The sequence below is a fragment of the Artemia sp. Qi Xiang Cuo genome, chromosome 2, assembly GCF_049724085.1.
Source record: "Artemia sp. Qi Xiang Cuo chromosome 2, ASM4972408v1, whole genome shotgun sequence".
NCBI classification, from domain to species: domain Eukaryota; kingdom Metazoa; phylum Arthropoda; class Branchiopoda; order Anostraca; family Artemiidae; genus Artemia; species Artemia sp. Qi Xiang Cuo.
Window position 1 is genome coordinate 47365230 of NC_142795.1, and position 26453 is coordinate 47391682.

The 26453-nt window shown below is 34.9% G+C and overlaps 1 protein-coding gene across 3 annotated transcripts in view; it reads right to left on the bottom strand.

Annotated features, from left to right (window-relative positions):
- LOC148955291 (uncharacterized) overlaps positions 1–25936 on the bottom strand; it is a 69836-nt gene extending 43900 nt beyond the window's left edge. The window contains exons 1-5 of one of the 3 annotated variants that reach the window (XM_089101345.1): positions 25913–25936; positions 21087–21254; positions 17011–17114; positions 10603–10675; positions 270–382 (exon numbers count right to left, since the gene is read on the bottom strand). In XM_089101345.1, the coding sequence (XP_088957471.1) occupies positions 270–382; positions 10603–10675; positions 17011–17031 (207 nt within the window). In that variant the 5' untranslated portion in view covers positions 17032–17114; positions 21087–21254; positions 25913–25936. Of the gene's footprint in view, positions 1–269; positions 383–10602; positions 10676–17010; positions 17115–21086; positions 21255–25496; positions 25524–25651; positions 25799–25912 lie in introns of those variants that run through there. The other 2 variants (XM_089101334.1, XM_089101339.1) reach the window with 2 other exon arrangements.
- Positions 25937–26453: the final 517 nt, after the last annotated feature.

Sequence of the window (26453 nt, forward strand, 5' to 3'; positions counted from 1 at the left end):
GATCATTTAATTCATTAAAACACGTCAATACAGTCAAGTGAGATCCAAACACTGTCCGAAGAGTAAGGCTTTGATAATTAAACTGCGAAAGTCTATATAATAAACTAGTTTTGTACAATCATAATTTTCACCAAAGACCCTAGTACAGCAAACTTTTACATAATGACAGATTGTGGCTCACGATCTAAACAAATAACACACCAACCCTTATCACATCTTAAACTTGAATGTTTCAATCAGGCAGAGAAATTCACAATGCAAACTCTTACCGATAGATCCAAACCCTCACTACTCCGTCTGGCTGGAGGGGAAATTCGATCCCTTGGAGAAAGCTTTTCACCATCCTTTTCATCAATAATAAAGGCCTCGGGACTTCTTGGACCTTCAGAAAAACAAAATAACAATGTTAACATGTGTCAGCTTCGTTTTGGAGTCTTCAAAAAAATATTATTACGGATGTGAATCATATCAACTTTACGACATCGTCATACTCTAAGAGTTTTAATCCATTCATGTATCTAAGGGGAGGAGGCTATACTCCATTTCATTTAAACCTCGCGATCTCTACGACTTAACAGGAATAAGATTTACCCGTAGGACACCTGAATGAACACAAAAATTTTAAACGAAAATTGGGACATTTTCATCCATGGCGACCAATATAGGCCAGGACTTATTTTTTGCTCTGATCTCCTTCATACCTAAAAACTAAATTTTGTTCAGTTAATTCGTAACGCCGGGAAATTGGATTAGTTGATCAAACAGTTCGTGGTACCGAACTGTAAGTAAGAAGCAACTCGGCCAAATAGTGACACAAACAAAATTCATTAAGTTTAATATTAGCTACCCAAAGCTACGAGCCTATTAAATGCGCTAAATTCAGCATTTCAGAAAACCCTACTGTAGAGGTTTCAAGTTCCCATCTGCAAAAATTTGAAATTTTTGATTTTTTTTTGCCAGAAGAAAGCTCACGGTGCGTGGTTATTTGCTTTTTCTTTCTCTCTTTTATCCCATAGGTGATCGTATCGACCCAGTTATTCAAGAAGATCGTGAGAAGGCTCATTCCAATGGAAATTAAAAATTATGGTGCACTTTTTAAATGACAAAAAAGACTGAAGGGCAATTGTCCGGAATTGTCCACGGGAAATTCTCCGCGGGAACTTGGACAAGTATATTTATCCATGAGTATTTATATGGATAAAAATTAAGTAGCCATGTAATATTATTACATTGTAACACAATGATAACATAACAAAAGGTACCTCTAGCCCCTTGTGAGCTTTATGGGCGGGGCTCGTTCCGTCCGCGCATTCGTACGCGGTTCGTAAACCAAAGGCGTTTACAGTTACGACCCAGATGATTTTCAATTTCGTTTTGTTAGTTTCGTCATTGGTAGTAACTGGAACTCGAGTCCCCAAACACAAACCTAGAGGGTAAAATGAGGCACAGGCAGTGAAAACGTAGAGCTCATGCTATATTCTCAGCCGAGTTTTCTGAATTTACCCTTTTCAGTAATAACCTCACAGTTTTGAATAACCATAACGGTTTCAAGATAATCATAGGCAGTGCAATCGCGCTACCTAAGTAAAGAACAATGTTGGCACAATGTGTTATTATTATTATTTTTTTTTTTTTTATACTAGGGCACTTCGTATCGAAGGAGTTGTCGTAAAAACTTCGAAAAGGGCTCATTCGATTGGAAATTGGAGTGACTAGTGCCCTTTTTAATAGTCAAAAGTGATTGGAGGGCAACTATCCCCCCCAAGCCCATCATTCCCCAAAACACATCAGATCAAAATTTTAAGATGAGCCATTTTGTTCAGCGTAGTTGATTTCCAGATAGAAAATATTTTTTTGAGAAGGACACTCCCCCATAACCCTCAGGGCAAGGGTTTTAAGTTATGCTCTGGGGGCATATAAGAAAGATGTTGGCACAGTGTATTATTTATTATTTTTTTTCCTTTAGGCCAGGGCATTTTGTATCGAAGAAGTTGTCGTAGAAACTTTGAAAAGGGCTCATTATATCGGAAATCGAAGTGACCTGTGCCCTTTTTAATAGTCGAAGGTAATTGAAAGGCGACTAACACCCCTTCCATGCCCAACATGTCCCAAAACAAGTACAATCAAAATTTGGAGATAGCCATTGTGGTCCTCATAGTTGATTTCAAGACCGTAAGTTTGATTTTGATTAAGACACTCCTCCACAGCCCACAGGGCTCGGGTTGCAAGTTATGCCGAGAGGGCATATAAGGTTTTTATAGAAGGCGTTATTGTAGAAACTTCAGAAAAGGCTTATTCGATTGGAAATTCAAAGGGCTAGTGCCCTTTTTAATAGTCGAAAGTGATTGGAGGGCGACTAACCCCCCCCCCCCCTCCCCCTCACGCCCACCTTTTCCCAAAAGACATCCAATCATTATCAATAGTCGAAAGTGATTGGAGGGCGACTACCCCCCCCCCTCACGCCCACCTTTTCCCAAAAGACATCCAATCAAAATTTTGAGATAGCCATTTTAATCAACGTAGTTTTAAGCTTTGGAAATTAGGACTTTAAGGATGACAACCCCCCAGAGCACTCAGGGCAAGGGTTGTTAGTTATGCCCTGGGGGCATATAAGGTTTTTATGGAACGCGTTGTCGTAGAAACTTCAAAAAAGGTTCATTCGATTGGGAATTCAAAGGGCTAGTGCCATTTTTAATAGTCGAAAGTTGGAAACCAACTAACACCCCTTCCAAGCCCGCCATTTCCCCGAACACATCCAATCAAAATTTTGAGATAGCCATTTTGTTCCACGGAGTTTAAAGTTCAGGAAATTATATCTTTGAGCAGGACACTCCCCCCACAGTCTTCAGGGCAAGGGTAATAAGCTATACCCTGGGGGCATTTAAGGTTTTATTGAAATCTTTGTCGTAGAAACTTGAAAAAGGGTTCATTCGATTTGAAATTCAAAGAGCTAGTGCTCTATTTAATAGTCGAAAGTGATTTGAGGGCAACTAACCCCCCTCTCACGCCCACCTTTTCCCCAAACACATCCAATTGAAATTTTTAGGTAGCCATTTTATTCAACGTAGGTGAAAGTTTTGGGAATTAGGTCTTTAAGGATGACAACCCCTCCCCCCCCCGCCACAGCCCTCAGGGTAAGGGTTGTAAGTTATGCCCTGGGGGCATATAAGGTTTTTATTGAAAGCGATGTCGTAGAAACTTCAAAAAAACTCATTCAATTGAAAATTGAAAGGGTTAGTGCCTTTTTTATAGTTAAAAGTGATTGGAGAGCGACTAACACCCCTCTCACGCCCATTATTTTCCCAAAAACATCCTATAAAAATTTTGAGATATCTATTTTGTTCAACGTAGTTGAAAGTTCTGGAAATTAGTTCTTTCAGGATGATAACCCCCTCAGAGCCCTCAGTGCAATGGTTGTAAGTTATGCTCTGGGGGCATATAAGCGTTATATAGAAAGTTGCTGTAGAAATTTAAAAAAGGGCTCATTTGATTGGAAATTGAAATTGCCCTTTTTAATAGTCGAAAGTGAGTGGACAGTAATTGACCCCCCTTTCACACCAAATATTTTCCCGAAAACAATCAATCAACGTCTAGAGATAGCCATATTGTTGACAGTATTTGAAAGCTTTGAACACTATGCTTTTAAGGATGAAAAACCCTCCAGAACCCCCAGGACAAATGCTTTAAATTATATCCTGGGGGCATATAAGGTTTTAATAGATAGTGTTTTCGTAAAACTTCAAAAGGGGCTCATTCAATTGGAAATTGAGAGAGCTAGTGCCCTTTTTAATAGCCGAAAGTGGTTGGAGGGTAACTAACCCCCCTCTCACGCCCACCATTCCTTCAAACACATCCAATCAAAATTATCAGACAGCCATTTTGTTCAACGCAGTAGAAAGTTCTGGAAATTAAGTCTTTGAGAATGACAACCCCCCATCCCTCAGGGCAAGGGTTGTAAGTTATGGTCTGGGGGCATACAAGGTTTTTATTGAAAGTTTTGTCGTATAAACTTCAAAAGGGCTCATTTGATTGGAAATTGATAGGGCTAGTGTCATTTTTAATAGTTGAAAGCGATTAGAGAGCGACTAACGCCCCTCTCGCGCCCACCAGTCCCTCAAAGATACCCCATCAAAATTTTATCACTGAAATTTTTTTAACGTACATGAAAGTTCTGTAAATTCGATCTTTGAAGACGACAACTAACCTCACAACCCATATATTACGGTTTTTAATTTTTTCCCGGGGGGCATATAAGGTGTTTTTAGAAAGCGTTGTCGTTTCAAAACCGGCTCATTCGATTGGAAATCGAAAGGCATAGTGCCCTTTTTAATAGTCGAAAGTGATTGGAAGGCTTGACATTTTTATTGTAAAGATTAATGTGGGTATAATGTATTATTTTTTGTTGTTGTTGTTGTTTAGACCAGGGCACTTCGTATCGAAAGAGTTGTCTTGGGAACTTAGAAAAGGGCTCATTCAATTGAAAATAGAAAGGGTTGATGCCCTTTTTAATACTCGAAAGTGATTGGAGGGCAACTAATCCCCCTCCCACGCCCACCCTCTAATTTGCCAATTATGTTTAAAAACTAAATGTTGCCTTAATCAAAATGCACTGTGTTAACGTTAATTCCCAATAAGGCATCTCAGCAGTATCCCAAGAACGACGCAAGTGTATCCAAGCTATCAAAGAAAGTAAACAGATTTTTTTGCAAATGGTATCAAGTTTTCCATTTCAGGTCAACTAGAGGAGGTATGAAACTAAATTAAACACTACTATTTGTGTCCAGATTTTTAAAAAGGCGTATTTTGTTAAAAATTGCTGAAAATTTTTCTGCCAAATTATATGCCAAATTATAAAGTCTTAAAAAAAACGAAAAGATTTAAACTATTATTTTCTTTTTCCCTGAAAAGACTATGTCAATATAAAACGAACAGAAATTAATTAAAAAACTTTTTCCACTAAATAAGTTTTTCAAAGAAAAGTAAAAAACTCCATTAAACCAAAAATGAACAAAAAATAAAATCAAATAATCTACCAAGCGTAAAACTACCATTAATCAACATCGATAAATAAATAAAACTCAAAACGAACAGAAATTACAATAATTAACGTTTTGAGTCAAACTCAAAACGAGCAGAAATTAACATAAGTTGGGCTCAAAACCCCTATGCCTTCCCAAGGCTAGAACAAAATTTGTACTTTACTGAAAAAATACAAATGAATGTGCATTGTCAGTTTAATATACATATACAGATATTTAATACCTGACGAAATTAAGATAGTAACGTCAGAGAATATATAGGCCTACGCGGAGAAATATGAAGCCCCGCTGAGAGATGGCGGAAAAAATGTTCAGCGAGCGATAAGGCTGTTTACGGAGGACTCGGAAGGTTTAACCGGGGATTTATCTGAGTCGGTTAACTTGATGCAGTTAGAAAATGTAAACCTTCGTGACGGCATAAAGGATGAAATTCGTAGGAGAGTGGAAGACCAATGCAGTAGATTAGGGAGTTCTTCAGTGACACAGATTGAGCCAGATTTTCTTGATACTGCTACGCAATCTGTCTATGAGGCGATTGATCTGCAATTCAAGGGTAAATTTGAACTGATTGAGAAATCACTTGGCGATTTGCGGGCAAGAATTGTTCAAAATTGCGCAAAGCTCCAAAAGCTTGAATATAAGCTGGATGATATAAACCAGTCTTCTCTTCTGACTAAGGTAATTGTATCTGGGATAGACTCTCCCGCGCGTGATTTGCCTCACCTTGGTGAGAAAGTATTGGCTCGTCTTAACAGTGAAATGGGACTCAATCTTGATAAATCTGTTGTCAAGGGTGCAAGGCGTTTGGGAGGTGCATCGGAAATAAAAAATCCGATTGAACTTACATTTTTTACTGAGGCATCTGCAGTTGAGATCCTGCGCAATCGCAAGAATTTGAAAGGTTCCCGAATCTATGTAAATAAGGCTCTAACCAGGGAAAGGCAAGAAATCTACAAGCTTGCGCGCAATAAGTTTGAATTGAAAAATGTATGGACTTTACGAGGTGTGGTTTATGTCAAGTGCGGTTCGAAAATCATTCCGTGTAAAACAATTTCTGACGTAGTTCAGATTCGCAATGTGTTATATGAACCTGTCGTCTAAACTAAGAAGCGGTAAATTTTTTTTTTTTTGGTTTATGAATCGTTTTCAGTGTTTTCTTGATTCACGTTTGAAATTAGATGTTATTCTAAATTCAGCTGCCGGAAGTGATAAAGATATGCCTTATGTAAATAATCTACCTGAATGGGATTATTCTTCAGGCGACTTTCTATCGGATAAAACAAAAAAATTTGATGTTCCGATCCGATCGTTACATTTAAATGCCCAGGGGCTACAAAGTGCATTCAATGAACTGAAGCTCTTGCTTGCATCTAGTCCTATAGACATTGTTGGAGTTTGCGAAACTTTTTTGTCTGCTAATACACCCCTTACAATATTAGATCTGCCCGGGATGAAGTGTATTTCGCGTACAAGGTGTCAGAAAGCGAGAGGAGGTCAGATGCTGTATACTCGTGATGAGTGGTCTTTTAGTATTCTCAGTGATTTGTCTGTATTAGATGAAGGGTTCTGTGAGACTATTTTTGTTGAAGTTGTACCTTTGGGCTGTAATACATTTATTTTCAGGTCTGTTTATCAATCTCCGTTGGGTAACCCAAAAAGATTTTTTGAAGTTTTTGAACCGCTGTTGAAAAATCTGGAAGCGTTGAAAAAACCAGTTATTATTTCAGATGATTTTAACTTTGATCTTTTGAATATCGATGCTGGAAATAATAAGGAATTTTTAAGTATGATGTTGTGTTCTAATTTCCTTCCAAGTATTTCTCTGCCGACAAGAGTTGTAGCTAACACAGCTACATTATTAGATAATATATTTTTCTCTCCTGTTTTATTTGATGCTGAAAAATCGTCAGTAATTTTGTCTGATATGTCGGATCATTTTCCGGTGAGTTTTCTTCTAAATTTAAATAATAGTAATAATCAACATCGAGATTCAACAATGGATAATTCAAAAAAGCGATATACATGGACTGATTATAAAGTTCTACGTCAGTTAATTGGTGACCATGATTAGAGTTCGGTTTATGACTCAAATGACGCAAATACTGCGTTTTCAGATTTTATTCATCAAATGATGCGACTGCAGGATCGGGCTTCTTGAACACGAGTTTCGCCTGGAAAGTTTGCAAAGAAATTTGACCAATGAATTACTGTAAGCATTTTGATATAACCGAAGAGTAAAGATATAAAGATTGAAATTTGTTTGGATTTACAGACACCTAAGTTGTTTTAATGGATCAGAACTAGTACGAACAAGCTAAAATCATATATCATCCATGAGAAAAGTAAATATTATAAATAGAAATTTTTGGAGCATAAATCGGATATGAGAAAAACATGGCAATTGATAAATGAAAAGATACGTCCTCATAGTCGTAAAATTACTAGTGTTAATTGCCTTGTTTTAAATGGAGAAAATGTTACAGAGCCCAATGAAATTTTAAATGCTTTTGGAGATTATTTCAGTAATATTGGTTCTAGACTTGCATTGACTAAGAATATGCAACTGAATTCCCCTTCTGTTCCAGTTAATGAGCAACATGCAGAAAACTCGTTTTCTTTTTCTGAGATTAAGCCTCATGAGATTGAAAAAGTTATTCTGAAGCTTAAACGGAGTTTTTCTAAGGACGAATTTGGATTTTCGGCTCAAACCGAAAAGCAAATAGCATCAAGTATTTCACCGTCGTTCGCACATATTTTTAATTTATAACTTATGCCTGGCATTTTTCCTGAGCTTTTACAAAAATAAAATTTTATTGCATTACCTAAAGTTGGGAATCTATCTCACCCTGCAAATTATAGAAGTATATCTCAGTTTTCGATTTTCAGCAAAATTTTTGGAAAACTTGGAAACAGTAAATTAAAGAAATATTCATTTGATAGTAAAATTTTACACACGTCTCAATATGGTTTTATGAAAGGAAAGTCAACTGAACTGGCAATTCATGAGCTTTTACTAAATATTAATGATTCACTAAATGATGGTCAACACGCGTTGCCGATTTTTCTTGATGTCGCCAAGGCGTTTGACACCGTAAATCATTCGTTGCTTATTTTTAAACTCAAGTCTTATGGGTTTTCAACACAAGCTGTTAAATTTTTTGCATCTTACCTTTCCGGGAGACGACATGATTGAGTTGATAAATCACGTGACCTCCGTTCCAAAACTTTTCCGATTAATTACGGAGTGCCTCAGGGCTCTGTCCTTGGGCTTATTCTATTTCTTCTTTTTATAAATGATTTGCCAGAAGTCTTGCCTCTTTGTAAAATTATAATGTTTGCTGATGATGTAGTAATTTTTTCTCCTCACTGGGACCTATCAGTTCTTTTCCAGAACCTCGAAAGTACATTACCAACTGTATCTGATTGGTATTCAAGAAATTTACTAGCTCTTAATGAAAAAAAAATGCTAATATATGTTATTTTCACGAACTGGATCAGTAGTGTCAGATACCTTCTCTCTTTTCTTGAATTAAAACGGGTAGATCAGTTCAAATATCTTGGGATTATTTTTGATGAAAATTTGTCGTTTCACAAAAATATGTAAAAACACTGTCGTTAAAAACTTCCCGAAATATTGGCATGCTGACTCGTCTTCGTCATTTCTTTCCTAAAGCAATTCTAAAATCCTTTCGTCCACCCCATATTTTCTCTATTGCATTTCGGTTTGGGCATCTACCTTTTTGTCTGTTTCAAATCTCTCCAAATACTTCAGAATAAAGCAATGAGGATTCTTTTTAATATTGATTGCAGATTTTCAGTTAGACACCTATATGGGACTTCAGGAATTTTTTCTTTGGACCAACTTCATTTAATTTCTATCTCTAGTATTTATCACGATTTTCAATATAGTAATTTACCTGTAAATTTCTCCGGCATTTTTCCAACTAATTTTCAATTTCAAAATTATCCTACTACGCATCGTTCAGACTTTTCGTGCGAAATTCGCCCGACATCGAGAGCGGGATTCAGCATCCGTCACACTGGGCCAAAAATCTGGAACTCAATTCCAGCATCAGTTCGAGGATGCAGCAACAAGCGACATTTTCTACGACTGGTGAAGAAATATCTTATGACATGCTAAGCATTTTGTTCATTAGGATTTTCTTTTTCGTTGTTGTAAAATTTAGTTAGAAAATGGCTGTGTATTTTCGTTTGCAATATTTTCAGCGCTAATGTATGCCACCAGGCATGTGCGCTGTTTTGTGACATTTATTTATCTATGTGTTATAAATAAAAATATTCTATTCTATTTAGTAATCAAAATGTTAATATTATTTGATTTATTAAAGTTATAAAAGTAAAAACATGTATATTTTTTTCAGTAAAGTGCAAATTATCTTCTGGCCTTGGGAAGGCATAGGGGTGAAAAAAAAAATTTAAAAAACACATCAAAAATTGATTTATATTCACTTTTTGTTACGTTTTTACGAGTCGGACAAACATTTCAGGAGGGGGGGGGGTCCAACCCCCTAAAGTGTCTTTAAGGCAACTCCAACATTGCTTTAAGATCAAACCTAAATAAATTTATAACCCTTAACAAGGTTTTTACTATTATTCTTTACGAAGTCAATATACATAAAGGGAGGGATAAATTTGGACACCTTCCTTTTTCCCCATTCTGGTCAAAGCTAAGAATACCAAAATCTACTCATAACACTAGTGAAGAACTACGTTTACCGCTAGGTTATATAAACTGATTATAACATATGGCAAAAAAAGCTTAACATTTCAAAGTCATGAAGCGAAAACTAAATGGAAAACCCATCTTAAACGTATTTTCAGCTGAAAAACTCATGCTTGAATGTACTGAATTCTATCCTTTCTGCGAGAGTTGGGGATATTTCAAATTGCCTCTCCAAGAGAAGCAAAACAATAACACCGTTTTATGAGTTAGTTTTGAACTACTCTTAAGCCACAGATCCTTAATTTCTTATTTTTCGAAACTAGCTCATGATATCCTTAACATTTCCATATTTCATCAGAAAATAAAAATCACATATTTCAGTTTGTTTCTAAATATGATCACAAATCTGGAATTCTGGGCCCCTGTACATGATAGCTGAATAGGAACTACCCTTCTGCTTCCACAGAGATGAAGAAAACCCCTTTTCTTACGATAATTAAACGAAGAATACTTACAAATAATACAGTGTAACTTAAATTCAGGCCTCAATCCGTCAGTCAAATTGATTTATTCACGTGTTTACTTTTGCCATTATATTCCTCCACTTTTTTCTTTTTTACTGTTTACATGGAATTCTTTTCGTTATTTTTGCACTTCTGTGCCAACAAACTGTTTCTAAAACGTCGTATTACCCCCCTCCCTTCAGCACACCACTGAGATGAGGTGAACAGTGAAGTTGTGAATATTCTGGGTTGGAGGAGGAGCTTGCGAAGCTGTGTTATCCTCATGCGACTTATTTTGGTTGAATTCTTTTTATTAATTCAATCAGAGTCAAATCAAACTAAATGAGGAAAAGAAGCTCAATGAAGACAAACTTACTCTCTAATCTTGATTTCCGCAATCCACTTGTATATGAATAGCCTCCACTAACTTGGCGAATCACTGAGTTTGACTAAAAAAAAACGAAATTGCATCATCAGTATCTACATAGGAAGCTACAAAAACTACATTCTGGCAGTAGAAATTAGTATTTGACCTTCTTAACAGGAATTATATTAATCAAAGAAGATAAGAAAGTAAAGAGAAGCAAATCTTTATTAGATTAGCATAAGTGGAAGAGTGATTAGAACCTAAAAGCACCAGAGACACAAAAGCGTTACATAACTGAAAAACTGAATAAACTGAAAAAAGTATAAAGGCCAATAGCAAAAGCAACAGTATTACTGTTGACTGTAGCTACCAGTAAACCCGTACCGTTATGCATAAACGTCCACTTTTTCAAATTTTTCAAGAGAGAAAATAAACTTAAAAAAATTTCGGCAAGTCGAAATATGGTTGAAAGGTCTTTTCCAAACAATTATCTAGGCAATCTTTACCTGCGTTTTCTCGTGGCAATATTGAGATTAGTCTATTGGTTATAGTTTTCTAGGAAATGCAGTGAACACGAGCAAAATATGATTTTTACCAGAAATAGGAAAAGTAGATCGCACAAACGTGTTTAGTCTGCCTAACTTTTGTTCTTATGATAAACAAAGTAAAAATGGCAAGAGCCAGAAATCATTATCGACTATACACTGTAAGAAAAAGCCGGAAAGTATAGGAACAAGAAGTATCAGGCACACAGTTCTTGTGAGCTCACAGTAATCAATTAGTGGCAACAGCGACACAATATCGCCGTATTTTGATCAGGGTTGCCACCGTCAGAAGGATTTTACTAGATCTAGTAAAAAAAAACGAATCTAGTAAATTTAGAGGATCTAGTAAATTTCCCGAAATCTAGTAAAAAATCATGATTTATAGTAAACAAAACTATTTTTTCCCATGAATTCAGGGAAAAAAAATTATCGTAAACATATGACAATTTTTGCTCGTCTGTTTCACAATTTACAATTTTGCTTGTCTGTCTCAGAGACAGACAAGCAGTCACCTATTTTCATAAACAGACAGTTCACTTCCGGCGTCTAAAGGTCGACAAAATCAGCTTTCTGTGCTGACATATATATATATATATATATATATATATATATATATATATATATATATATATATATATATATATATATATATATATATATATATATATATATATATATATATATATATATATATCCAAAAAAAGGATTTTTGAACTTGTAGGTTACCGGAATTTTCAATCATACAATGAAAACGATAGAAAAGAGGAAAAGAGAAAAAAAAAGAAGAAGAAAGGAAAAAAGATTGTGAAAATCGTACTGATTATCCTCCTATAGTAAAAATCGATGCTTGATGGTGCGCGTGCGGCGTAGCCGCACGCGCAAAAAATTTTTTGGGCATTTAGTAAAAACAGATGCGATCTAGTAAAATTTTCCTCTCCGATTTAGTAAATTCTTCCAGGTCAGGGTGGCAGCCCTGATTTTGATTTACGAATTGATTTCCAATTTGGGTCCCATCACTTTTGTTATTTTGTTTTCTCTTTTTCCGCAAGCTTACTACTCTAAACTGCTCTTCATCTTCCAAGTTTGTCTTAAAGTTCAGACTTCCAAAATGTTTCTCATACCGAATCCAACGTATATCTAGCCACGAAAGTACTTTTCAATAAAAATCTTTAAAAAAACGTTTTACAAATGGACTAAAAAAGGAAAAATTATTTTTTCGGTTCTAAAGAATACTTTTCATATAAATACTTCAAAATTTTCTGAATATTTTGAATGTTTCGAACTCTTTTACTCAGACTTGTAAAAATTTCAAAAAATTTAAACATGGTGCGCATTTGCAATCTACAACCTATTGATATGTAACTATTTATCATATAAGCATAATTTTATGAATGCTGCATTTGACAAATTCACAGTTCTTTATTTAAGTAAAATGCCCACCACTTTTAAATTTTTAGAATTTGTTTTTACCACAAAACGTAGTAAAACTACGCCTTTCTGTATAAACACTTCGTTTGCTGCACACCTGCTTAAAAAATTTGCCCCAGTCAAGTAGATCTTCTTTCTTCCTTTCATGTGCCACCATTGGTATTTTACTTCTTGCACACCGCAAAACGTTGGCCCAATCTTGTGAGATTCTGACAAGAATAGCAGATGTTTTTTTGTCTTTTCGATTTGGGCATTGTCAGTGTCATACTCTGGGTGGGTATAACCTGGCTCTAGGAATTCCTGATCGAAAGGTGACAGGGTGTTACCAGCTAAGTGAGATATGTAGAAACAGAACATTATCAACATAAACATATATCTGTATTGTGAGCCACAGGTGTTAGAATCAAGTGTCAAAGTTCCTAAAGACTTAGCAAGATTGGATAGGCTGAGGAACAAGCATGATGCCACCTCACTTGCCCCATTGTCTCCTATTGCTTCATGCCAGAGGTCGTTACTGGGCCGCGTTCATTATGAGAGATAACATGGACTGTGAGATTGTAGGTTCAAGCTGCCATTTATAAAAAACAATTTTCGTTTTAAGATTTGGTCTTGGTAGGCACTGTGGCAGGTCAAGGCACCAAACCTCCTGTTTTCCTTCACTAATTTTTGCTGATGCTGTATCTGCTTTTTTGAATAGTAAGCATTGGTGAAAGCAGATTAATGGTTGGCTTTTTCTGTTCTGACTGCTTCTTTAGCCTCGTAATTAGTGGCAGACGGCACAAAAATCCTTTGCTGGTACAGTAAACCCAAGGTTAAAATGATCGTAAAAATTATCTTAAAGACACCAAGGTTTTCAAATTCCTTTCCAGCAGTTATCAAGGCTTCAACATATAGATCATGCATCTTGTTGATATTCAAATTAGAAGAGAGATACTTCCTCTGAGTTCTCTGTCTTCAATAATGGGATTTATGAGCGGGGAAATTCCCAATTTGTTCTTTTATTTCTTCCACACCTTCTAAGGACGTTTCATTAATTGCTGCTCTTGGACGAGAAGAAGATATAATGCCTTTATTTGACCTTTTACAGTTCCAAGCTCTCTTCTTGTCAAGCAAAATTTTGTCATAAAACACTTCTTGCAAACCATTTGTTTTTTACCTAGGTCATCTGGCAAATAATATTTAAAAATTATAGGAACTTTTCTGGGGTTTTCTCCTCTCTTTGGTTCTGTTTAGGTAGCATACATATCTTTAGGCTATCACCACCAGATCAAACCCAGGTCACCACCACTATCTTGCAGGGCAGCTGTTCTCCAAATTGTAATTCGTTTTCGTAGGTAGACAGCTCGCTGAAAGACTAACAATCTGCTTGATACCTAGCTCACAAAACAAGCTGAAGCAGTAACCTGCGTGTTTGCATAAACAAAATCTCTGAAATATTTGACTAATATCTTTTTTTCAATGCAACATTGATGATGCTGATGAAACTAGATGAGCACAGTCCCAGATTGTTTAAATCGCTAAAATGCATAAGCGTGCTCAGTCCGATAAAGTAGGTACAAGTGGACTGAACACGTTTATACTTAATTACGAATGGCTAAAATGGGACTAGGTATGCACATACAAAATCTCTTGCTTCGACAATAATGGGCTGAAAAACTAATCAAATAGACCAATCGACACAGAAGAAAAATTATTCTAGATAGCACTCATAGTTCTATTTCGGGAAAAAGTGGACTGAACATGTTTATGCATAACGGTACGGGGCCAGTAAAATTATTCAGGACAAAATATAGCGATTTTGGGGTCAAAACCAGAAATTTGCAGTCATACTCTGTAACCTAGCCTTACTTGTTCGGTGCCCACTTACACACTTCTTGCGCACTTTATCGCCTGTTTTTCAATTTTGATAAAGCCCAAAAAATAATAATTTTTACAACATCTTGGACGTTTCGGAATAAAAATAAAAAAAATTTACGGACTAAAAACAAAAACGAAAACAGTTTAACTTAAAGATGGTCTCGAAATACACTGAGTTCTTAAGACCCACTTTATTCTCCGTTTCCGTGCACCTAATTATTGTTAATATTTTTAAAATCCACTATAGATAGATAGATAATTTTATTCACCCACTCGATACAAAACCACAAATGGCACGAATGGAGTATAAAGAAGAAGAAAAAAAAAAAACAAAAAAAAAACAATTAAATGCAAAAAAAAAAAAAAACGTTAAGATACCCCCCCCAAAAAAAAAGACATTATTACCTTGCCTCAAACATAAAAACTAAAACAATCTTTGTTGCTATTTCTAAAATTGCCGCATTAATTTACCTGAGAACATAACACCTATTTATTGTTTCCTACATAATTGATGGTAAGAACCCTTTGGTTTCATGTCTATCCCCGAGTGCTTGTCACCTAAAAACTTTACTTAATAATTGCAAAACTACGTTATTGCGTTGCATTATCATTTATAATGGTTGAAATTTAACTACCCTAAACTGCACTGGAGAAGAATAAAAGGCAAAAAAATTAGTAGAAGCATGTAAGCCCGCGTCCCAGAGGATGAGCAAATTTTATAATTCTTGATTTCAAATCACTCTTTGTGATAGAGGAGAAATTCCACACCAATAAAAATTTGAAGCATGCTTGCGCCTAGGCTGGTAAGTTCTCCGAAACAAGTTGAGTAGCGTCTCTTAGGCTGTATGTACCCTCTTACCAAACTTCAAGTGAATATGAGCCAAACTACTTTAGTGCTGCTTTCAAGTCAGTACTGCAAGAGGGTAGGAAGGAGGCATGGAAGGAGCGAAGGGCCCACTTTCCGCCTCTATCAATACAGTCTGAAATTTCAAAGAAGGTGTAGCATACCTGCCTTTCTGCAAAAAAAGCTTATGGGGGAGGAGGATTGAAGTGACCCTGGGCCTGGACATACCTACCTTTCGGCTGAACAGGTCGTAACGATAAGGGCGGGGATATTGGAGGGGCCATGCATTTTATGCCTATAATTATACAGGTTAAAAAGCCTTGCCTTATTCCTCTTCTGGCAAGATACAGCGTACCTGTTTTTAGCCAAAAAATTCCGACAGAGGGGCCAAAGGCCCAGTTTTTGTTTCCACGTTGTTTTTACAGCAAACCAGGACTGGAATCGTTTTTTTTTAACAGAGTCATTGCCCATTTTTTTTTTTGGGGGGGGGGGGGTTGTACCACAACAAAGATGTTTTCAGCCCCTCAAAATTGTCAAAATAGCGTCTATCATCTGAAAATTTTCGGGCAAAACAAAAAAGCCGATGCAATATAAATTTACTAGCTCTTCAAGAAGTATTGATCAGCGTTAGAGAAGAAAATGGTACTTATTTGGATTCAAAAGTTGATTTTCTTGCCATGGACTCACTATGAAAGGAGCAATAGAAATCTTCTACTTCTTTGGCAAAAAGAAAACTATTAAAATGTAAGAGACACAGTGTGGCACCATTCCTCTGTCTCAGTCCCTAACACATGTACAAAATGTAAACTTAGTCGAAATCACAAACAGAAATGCCTTCAAAGGTTTAGGACTTGTGTAAAATGGCGCTTTTTGGAGATGTAATTTTTTTTTTATTTACGATTCAAAAAGACGTTTCGGCGATGGGTCCTGGAAATTGTTGCATATCTTAAGTACTTTTATATTTTAGTCTAGCTTGAGTTTGGAACTGCTGCCAACTAGTTAACCTGCTTAAACGGAGATTTCCACTCGAAAGGTTCAAGTTGGATCATTTGCAGTAGTAAATTCTCTAAATTATTCGTTACGATGTTCATGAACATAAGCTTTATCTTTCAGAAGAATCAAAAACACCAATTTTGAAATCAAAGACGATCCAGCGTGGACCATATTTTCAAAGCACCAGTCATTGGATAATGTGTTTAAAATAGCCATGAAAAGTATTTTAATCCGCAATTTAAATGTGCGTATTTAAATAATTACCGAATTGTGAGGTGAACGTAAATATAAATTGCGATTTTAGGCCATAGCTTGTCTTTGGGAAGGAGGGGTCTTTCAAACCGGTTTGGACAATCCCCCTACTACCCCTCTACTGCGGCATGTATGTCCACACGCCTATTTAAAGATTTGTTTTAAGTTAACCAGGATGTAACTCTTTTAGTAAACCGTTTAATAAAGAAAACAAACTCGAGTCCAAACTATAATATTCAAAGCCATTTATTCTAGTAATAGTTTGTGCAGCATGTAGTCAAAATTTCAGGAATTTGATCCCCTATTCACGCTTGTTGATTGCCACTGACTCAGGTTTTGAAAATTATTTATAAAATGTGAAAATTAATTTTAAGTCTTGTCAAACAAAAGCTTCCAAATTACCATTTAAACTCCTACCGAAAAAAAACTTCCAATCCCTAATAACATCACGATGTAAAGAAAAACATAACATTCTAAAACGTAATAGCTTATTTTTACCTTGGGAATTAATTTTATCATCTGTCGAGTGATTGTGCTCAGACTGTCATTTCGACGAACTTTACCAAGCAAATCCCGTGGAACTTTTAAAAGTAGATTTCTGACTGAAAAAAAATTACTTTTATCATAAGCAATCACACCGATAGTATTTAAACGACAAATAGCTCTTAGCATTAAGCAACTTCTAACAAGGAATATGTACAGAATTTTACTACCGGGTGAGGCTGCGAACAAGTCAGAAGAAATAAAAACTCAAATCATGGTTGGCCTCTTGGGAGCAACCTAGAAAAGAACGAGCCCTAACCCATAGTAACCAAAAATTTAAAAACACTTTAAAAAAACTGTCAAGTGGAGAAGAATTGCCATTTGAATCTGATTCAGAAATGGTAACTATTATTTCGCTTACTCTTAAGGATAAAAGTTTGTTGGGATACAAATTTACAGGAATTTTGAAGAATAGCCTGAAACTCCACAAAAAAAAGATGTCGGATGGAAAGGAAAACTGCACCATTAAACTTTCTATAGTCAAACATCCAATTTAGAAAAATTACAATTCCCTATCTTGACCAACAGGAAAAACTACTTTTTCACATAGGAATCAGTGTTCTTCTTTTTTTTGGTCACTGCTAGTGGGGCACTAAAATATCATAGATAGATGTTTAAGGTTTCGTTTGAAAGAAAATTTCTATATCTACATGCTTTTTGTAAGCAACAAGACATAATATTAAAGAAACTAAACACAATTTCTGACAGACTGCATCTTCATTTACATGATAATACAACACACGAATGACATCATATATGGTAGTTACTTTAAAGAGCGGCTTGGGTAAAAATGATGACAACGTGCTTCGTTCTTTACAAGCACAGGTTAAGAAAAAGTTGAAGACTTTTTCCAGTGCATGACATACATTTAAGTAAAAAAAAAAAAAAACAATCAAGCTTATTCAATGGCCACCATAAAAAATAGATTCTTCTAATGTATATATTGTCATCAAAACTCCTTATTTTACAATTCTGATTGCTATTAGAACGCCTCCCTGCTCGCTTGCAATCCTGGGTCTTTCTTTCAGTCAAAAGCCACTGATAATAATGATGGAATATATCCTGTCACTGAGGCCACCTTTTAGCATTGTTACTAGGTGGATAACTCAAGACTTTATGTTTACCTTGCACAGTTCGTTTAGTTTTTCAATTAGTTTGCAAATAGTCCTTGTACAATGAGTTACAAACTAAATGTGAGTCTTTTCATATATGTACTGTGTACTGTTTCCCCTTAACCCATAGGGACTAGGTGTTGTGGCATAACACATGGTTTAAATTAAGGGAAGACAAATCTCTGGGGTTTGGTATTCCCCCAATAAGAAGGAATCCAAGGTTTCCATGCTAGAGAAGCAGACAAGTATTTTTCCCCATGTTTATATCCCCCTTGATTACACCTATGTTCGCTGCCACCCCAATAAGGATGCCAAGTATGGCCTGAACCTCAACACTGGATGTCAAACAGAGTGTTAGACATTCTAACACTAAATTGAACACTCGGGTTTCCAACATACAAGTGTATAGTAATTACCCGCCCTTCACTACATGAAGAGAGCTGTGGCTTTTAAAGGCAAGTAACAGTCGAGTCGTGATTGAGCTTGCCATAAAAAATATTTACTACCTTTTGTACATGAAAAATCCATATTAGTCGCGATAGTAGCTTAAAAGGATGAGTCCCAGATTGGAAATCTATTTAGGTCCAAGTTTCGACTTTTAGAAAGTTTAAATGAAAAGCTAGTCCAGAACACTTTTTTTGCAATGATACAAAGTACAAAAAGAAAATTTTATACAACTTTTCTGAAGTTTTTTTTCCCTTTCCTACAATTATAACTGTGTAAATTGGAATTAGCCAAATTATTGGATTTCCCATCAAGTCAAATTGGATTTTTTTTTTTTTTTTATAAACAAATGGTTCACAAGAAACACAACAAAGAAATCTCCATATAATACTAACAAAAAAAAACTGCATATAATACTGACAATATTAAAATAGGTCCTGATACTCTAACATTTTAGCATGTTTGGGATGATCCAAAAAAGGGACACTTCAACAACTAATACACTAACACACTTCGTTGGAAATAAACTCTCTGACTCCTCCTCCCCTCCCCCACCCATAAAAAAAAATTAGTAAACAAACTTAAATCAGTATTCAGCAATATTTGGCAAATTTAAAAATGAATTCGAAGGCTGTCATATTTTAGTCCTAAGCTTAACCTTACTGAAAAAAACTCAAAGAGTACTGTCAAACAGCAAAAATTACTGTCTACAACTGAAGCTGATGTAGCATATGTCCCTACTGCGTAGACTAGGATATAATTTGCCCTTTGCATAAAACCAACATACAATACTTCTTTTGATTTATAGCTAAAATCCCATATTATCTTTCTGAATCTATAACAATTTAAAGAGACAGCAAATTATGTCCAAGTGGGCTCAGTAGAGTGGCAATGGTGAACAGCCACCCTCATGTATGCTTATTTTCTGCTGGCTTCAAGCATCAAATTTTGATTCCATATCTTTCAAAGTTGTTGTTATTCTTCCATGTTTTTCAAAAGTCTCTCTTTACAGTGCCTACAAGTAAGTACACAAAAGTTCACTTGGAATACTTTAGGAAATCCTAAAATTTTTTAGCAATTTATGTAAAAATATTAAGAAATTTACAAGGAAAAATGAATTTTTTTTATAAATCTGAAAGGACAGCCTGAAAGATCCTCCCTGTCTCTTAGTGTGTGCCTCTTTTGTCAGTCTTGATGTGAGTTGCCCCCCCCCCAAAAAAAATAAGGAAATATCCCGCGTATGTGTCTGATAGTTGCAAAGCTATGATTACTTTTCAGGTAGATAGCCTAGTCTTACCCTGTCAAGTTTTTTGTGTTTAATTATTTGGACTTACAATTCAGATTTCAAAAGAATCTGATTTGTAAACGAATCAGCTATAATTTCTATTTTAAGGCAATTTATGCTAAAAAATAAAAAAAGAAGAATTTCCCCTCACAACTATTTTCTTCAGTGACTACAACCCTGTCTTAGATTATGTTGTTTTTAGCTTAAACTGCCACTCCAAAAACAATGTACAATAACTAAATTGATTTAATGATAATGATTGATTTTAATGATAATGGTCCAACCCTGCAAAATGTCAATAACTATATCCTGATATTAGTGGTTTTGTTTCTAGTTGAGCTAAAGTCAACATTATTGGCCTTAAATTTGGCAACTTTCCTATCTATTTCAATTTCCATACAATCAGCACTAGTATTTTCTAAAGTTTTGCTTAAGTCTTTTGATTTTCTTTCCCCTATTTAATTTTGTTGTATTGTAATCTGGTTGGTACTATTTTTTTTTCTCCTCTTTATTAATATTCTCCAGCATTTCAATTTCTGAAAACACAAAAAATATAAATACAACAAATGGGTCTATGGCCAGTAAATCAAAATGAATACTTCGCCTGTATCTAACAAGGTGTCTTCAGCGTGGATAAAAAAATGAACTAAACTTAAAAATATACATAAAACTAAAATAGACTCGCCTAAAAATATAATATACAATTGCTAAATATTTACAATATGAAGCTACCTTCATGAAACCACCTCACAAAAGTAACAGTTACTTTTGTGAGGTGGTTTCACAAAGGTAGCTTCAAATCAAAAATGTTCAGCAATTGTATAATATATTTTTAGGTGAGTCTATTTTAGTTTTATGTATATTTTTTAGTTGTACTTTATTTTTTTTTTCTCTATGCTGAAAACGCCTTGTTAGATATGGGCAAAATATTCGTTTTTGTTTTTTCTTTGTTTTCAATTACTGGCCATAGACCTGTTTGTTGTATTTATATTTTTTGTGTTTTCTGCCATGGCTGGACAGTTTGGCTTTAGATCTTTTATATATTAATTTCTATTCTTTTCCTCTCTCCCCCTTCCTCTTTTCTTTCTTAATCTTTAAATGTGGCAAAAATTAAGAGTTCTTGTTGGGACTGTGAAGTGGAATTGAGAACAGTATCACAACCAGAAAAATTTTGATAATTTTGAACATACGTATTTCTTTTGTTTCAAAATAGTCTTCAAAAATATCAATGAGAGAAATTCCCAAATGTGATGTAGGTGATATTCCTCTAGAAACAAAAGCTCTTCTTTCTTCAAGGTCAGGAGATTCCCTAAGAAAAGTTTGACAGCTTTCTTTGCAGTCACAGTCATCTAAGTACCCTGAAAAATAAAATGTGCAGTAAAAACAAACAAAGACTAACACATTAATTTTTTACTTTTTAAGCCAAAATACAAAACAAACTACCTAAAAAGTAAATTAAAACTAGGTATCCTTCTGCAAAGTCCAAACATTCTTTGCTGCAATCAGGGCTTGGGAGCTTTTCCTAGTTTACTCTGAATATGTTTTTGTCAACTTTTTTTTGGTGTGTGTGTGCAGACAATTCTGAAATGGAAAAAAAACGGACAAATTCCCTAGAATAATTGTTGGATGTCAAGAGACACCCATTGCAATATCAAATAAATGCCTTTTCTCCTTTTTTTTAAATGTTTTTTGTCCTTTTAACTCTAATTTATAATAATGTTTAACTGTCTGATCTTTCTCTCTGATGTTTTGCAATAGTTAATTGGATTCTTGAGGTTCTTCAAAATCAGTTGTCTCCTTTGGGAGAACAACTGTCTTATCATTGCTGAAAATTTAAACAGACATGCTCATAATCTTCTTGGGGATGCTCAACAGTCAAAGAGCATCCTTGGAAAGTACAAAAAGTTCAGTAAATCCTCAATAAGCATAACTAACATGAGATCAACTCTTTTGAGAATAAATTTACACTTGAACTTATCCTGAGCACCATTAAACATAATAATTGAACATGACTGAAAAAGTCAAAGCCTCTTTGTGCACACTATGCAGGATTTGAAATAGCAGACTACCATCTTTATTTTTGCTTATATTAAACAGCTTATTAGTACCTTTCATATGAGCCTCAAGCAAAACCTGAACAAATTATATATAAGTCAAAAGCTCTTGCAATTTCAAGTGCAAATAAAATAAAATAAATTACCACAATCTTCAATGTCCTTCAATACATTTATAAGTAGAAAGAAAGCATGCTCTATATCTAAACCTTGCTGTTACCCAAACTGGAAAGGAGGGACAGAATATATTTCTTCAGTGTCTCTTATCAAAAATGACTTGAAGAGCTTAAACACAGTACACCAAATGGTAATGAAGTGATATGAATTTAACATGTAAGTGTCTTTTTGTCCTTTTTAAGGATGGGGCCAAGGACTTTTTTTTTACCAGAGACTTTTAACAAACATATTGGAGAGGAATAGTACTTCATTCAGCCCATTTCAACACATGATTTATTTGTGCCAAATAGGATTTGATCTCAAAACAGGTATTCTTTTCACTTTGCAGCAGCACAGAACAATCTCATAGAAGGTTGAAAGGCAGTTTGATATTGCTCAGCCTCTCATCACAAACTTTACTGAAAGTCCCACTTGTACATTTTTTCAGTCTTGCAATAAAAACCAGTTTGATTTTTTTTTCATTTTCAACCACAGGTGAGGAGGAGTAAAAGCAAGCAGAGATGGGAAGGTGATTCAAATAGAATTCTTCTTTCACAGCTTTAACTTCATGACTGCCAGAACTAGCAACAGCATAGCCTATGTTAAAAGTTAAGGATAAAAAGCCCAATAAATAAAAGGTTGTCATTTTGAGATCAAGCACAATAGGCAGGAGGAATACAGCTCCAAAATACTTGTGACAGGAGAATTCTGTCATATCTTAGATAAAATATTTGCTGAAGATAACATGTTGAGAGGCTATCTTTTTGTAGAAGGTTAGAGTAGAATTTTAACCCATTCAATGTTTTTTTTTCTAAATTTAGGAAATGTATTTGCAGATATTTGAAACCTCATAAATTGGGACTCAGCAAAGTTGTGAACCTGAAAACAGCTTCTTGTACTTCATTTAAACAGGAGATCTATTTTGCAATGTTACGCTTTTATAACACAAAAGTTTTTAAAGGTCAGTGCCCTTTAGAAGGAGAACAAGTAGAGCTAGGTACTTCACATATCCAGACATACTTTAGTCTGAAGATTCATTCCTTAAAGTTTCATTTTTCCTAACCTAACCCCTTTCAATTTTGGCAAAAGTGGCTTGTCTAAAATTTTACCAAAAATCCTTATAGCCTACCCTATATATTTACAATTATTCCTTTTCATAATACTTGCTTATGATCAGTCTATCTATGATTGAGTCTGTCTGACATTTAGATATTTTGTTGTTTGTTCTAATTTTAAGATCTTGTGTTCATTTGGCAGCATTTCCTCAGTTAGGTTGAAGATTAATTTGTTGGTAAATTTCTAGTGCGCCATATAATTTAGCTAGGATGAAAGTGAAAATGTCATTTGATGCTTTTTTTATGCTCTTTCATAATTCAATAATTGCTTCTGGGGCTAATTGCATCTTGAGCCCTTACATAACCTAACCAAAAATAGGCCTACTTATTTATAACAATGCAAACCTCATTTATTAGGCAACTCAAATATAAACCATTTTCCTACCATTTCAAGTTTTTCAAATGCAGTTGACAAAAATAGCACTAAATTTTGTGATTTGAAACTTTGCTGTTGACAATTCAGGGTATATATTTGCACATTCGGGGGGTGGGGTGGTTGAATTTCATGGTAAATTTACAGTGGGCCATATAATTTAGCTAGGATGAAAGTGGAAAAATCATTTGATACTTTTTTATGCTATTTCATTATTCAAGTAAAATACCTTCAGGGCTCAAGATGCAATTAGCCCCAGAAGAAATTATTGAATTATGAAAGAGCATAATAAAAGGCATCAAATGATGTTTTCACTTTCATCCTAGCTAAATTAGGGTAAAAAAACAGTATACAATTGGGCAAATTATACAAAACTAAAACCCTCACATCTTGTTACCAAAGAAGAGTTGAGAAGGATTGTGTATATTAACAGATAGCTAAAAATCTAAGCTATGTGTCAATATGGTTATTATTAAAATTACTTAAGATTAAACATTTGAAATTATTAGTTTATTGACTTACCTACTGGGACCTCTTTTTGGAAATACCAATTATACTATTTTGATATATATATCATTTTAGTGTTTCAGTTTTATTCATATATTAACAGAAAGCTGATTTTCTTCTGATTTCTAGAAATGTAATTTTTATTGCTTGATATTTATTCTATAAATCACAAATATTAAATATGTTTTCTTTTCAATTGCTTTTCAAAACAGAGACCATATTTTCAATTTATGTTGACAAATCCTTGGTGAAAATTTGACAAAGAAGGCAGGGTTCTTGTTACTGCTCTTACATTGTATCATGCTGTGGTAAAAAGGGGTGGTCCAAAAACCCATTGCTATTTTCTGGAATGCCAAAGAAAAGTGGTCTTTCCGAGAAATAAGTCTTTTACCCTATATTGCCCACTAGAATTTTACCAATTTGTTTGCCTGTGATTGGGCTCTATTATTCAAATCAGTGCATTCAAAATATTGAACAACAACCTCTAAAATATTCTAGCTAATGTAAAAATGATTAAAAAAATTTGTTACATTTTTGTTGAAAATTGTCAACAATGTACTTTTTTGGTGGTATAATAGAAAATTTTACAGTGATGTTGAAGATTTGCTTATCTGTTTAATTACTGGATATGTTAGCCTAGCCTAACAGAAAGTTTCTGTATTTTATAATGCAATAACTTCATAACTAATGCTTTCTTTAGTTTTTATATACCCTGGGGTTATATCTGAGGACATTAGGGGGTAAATTTTTGGCAGTTCATATTATTTACTTACAAATAAAGTGAACATACTGCTCAATGCCTGTTTTTATGCTCTTTATAGCCTAAATATAACAATCATGTTTTTTGGAAATCAATTTCACCCCCATCCCTATATATACCAATTCAGGGTATATATTTGCAGTTTAGGGAGGGGGGGGGGTAAGTTTGAACTTACCTCTCATTTGCATCAGAAATAGCCTAAACTTTACCCCCACCCCCCTAATGTGCAAATATATACCCTGAATCGGTACATATATATAGGGGTGGGAGTAAAATTTATTTCTGACAAAAATGACTGTTATATTTGGAAAGAGCATAAAAAAGGCATCAAGCAGTAGGCTATATTTACTTTAATTGTAAGTCAATAATATGAACTAGTAAAAATTTACCCATTAAGGTGGATGGGATGCAATGCTAGAGTAGCAAATATCAGCCTAAGCCTATATTTGGAAAGAGGACCAATGGGGGAATGAAATGGTAATAAGCTACTCTTTTGTAATCATAGTTTTTAGCCTAATTCAAAAGACCTTTAACTCTACAGTGGTATCAGTCAACTTTGGAAAACAAAATATTAAGCTTTTGCATAGCTACAGCCTAGATTAAGCCCTGTTAGGAGGGCTGCAATAGATAATGACAACAGTAGACGTAATTATTAGGCTATATTTAGGTAGAGCAATGAAATGAGAACTGAAGGGCATTTTTGTTTTTTCTCTATTTGGTTTCTGCTTATTAAGCAGGCTTAACACTAATATGTAACCTAGACTAGCCTAACCTACTATTATTAGCCTACCAAGGACTAATGATGCCAGACATGATGATACAGCCATAAAAGTATATTGACAAAGCAGTCTCAGAGATCAGAAAGGATTTTATTTAAAGCTGCTAAGCTGTTTGATTATGTTCCTATATGTGCTGGTTGCACCTCAGGATGAAGTAGTCTCACACATTTCATTGTTTAAATTCCTTCTTTCAATATGATTGAAAGTAAAATCCCTATACAATTGTTAATTCCTAAATTTTAAAATCCCCCTTTTCCGTGGACGAAACCCACAGGTAAAACGTATGTATTACGGAGGTCCAACTGAAATAATTTTACTTATGATAGCAGTCAATTTGGCGCTTGTGCTCGTCTATCCTCAGTTTTTTCGACCTATAACACACGTTAATGTCATCATTCATAGCCAGATGGCACCAAGATACCCCACCATTTTTAACATTACAAGATAGGTTAGTTAGACACCTGTATCTTACACTTTTTATCTATGACAAGTGACAAACACAGATATCTTCCAGTAGAACTTTTTGGTTAAGCTTGGTTTGCATCAATACCCGCTCCACTGTTCCAGAAAACCAGGGTTCGAAAAATGCTTGCCAACCTGGCTCCCGTTTATCCAAAATTAGCTCACACCAGAATATAAAGGTTGGACATGGTCCTGAATGACTCAAACACCCATGGACATGGCTAGTGGAGGGCGTGGGTGGACAATACCCACCCTACAAAACCTTTTGGCAGCCATAAAAAATACCAGTATTAAAATAATATATTTGTTCTCTGTAGATGAAGATATAGTTCCATTTTTTGTTAAATAATT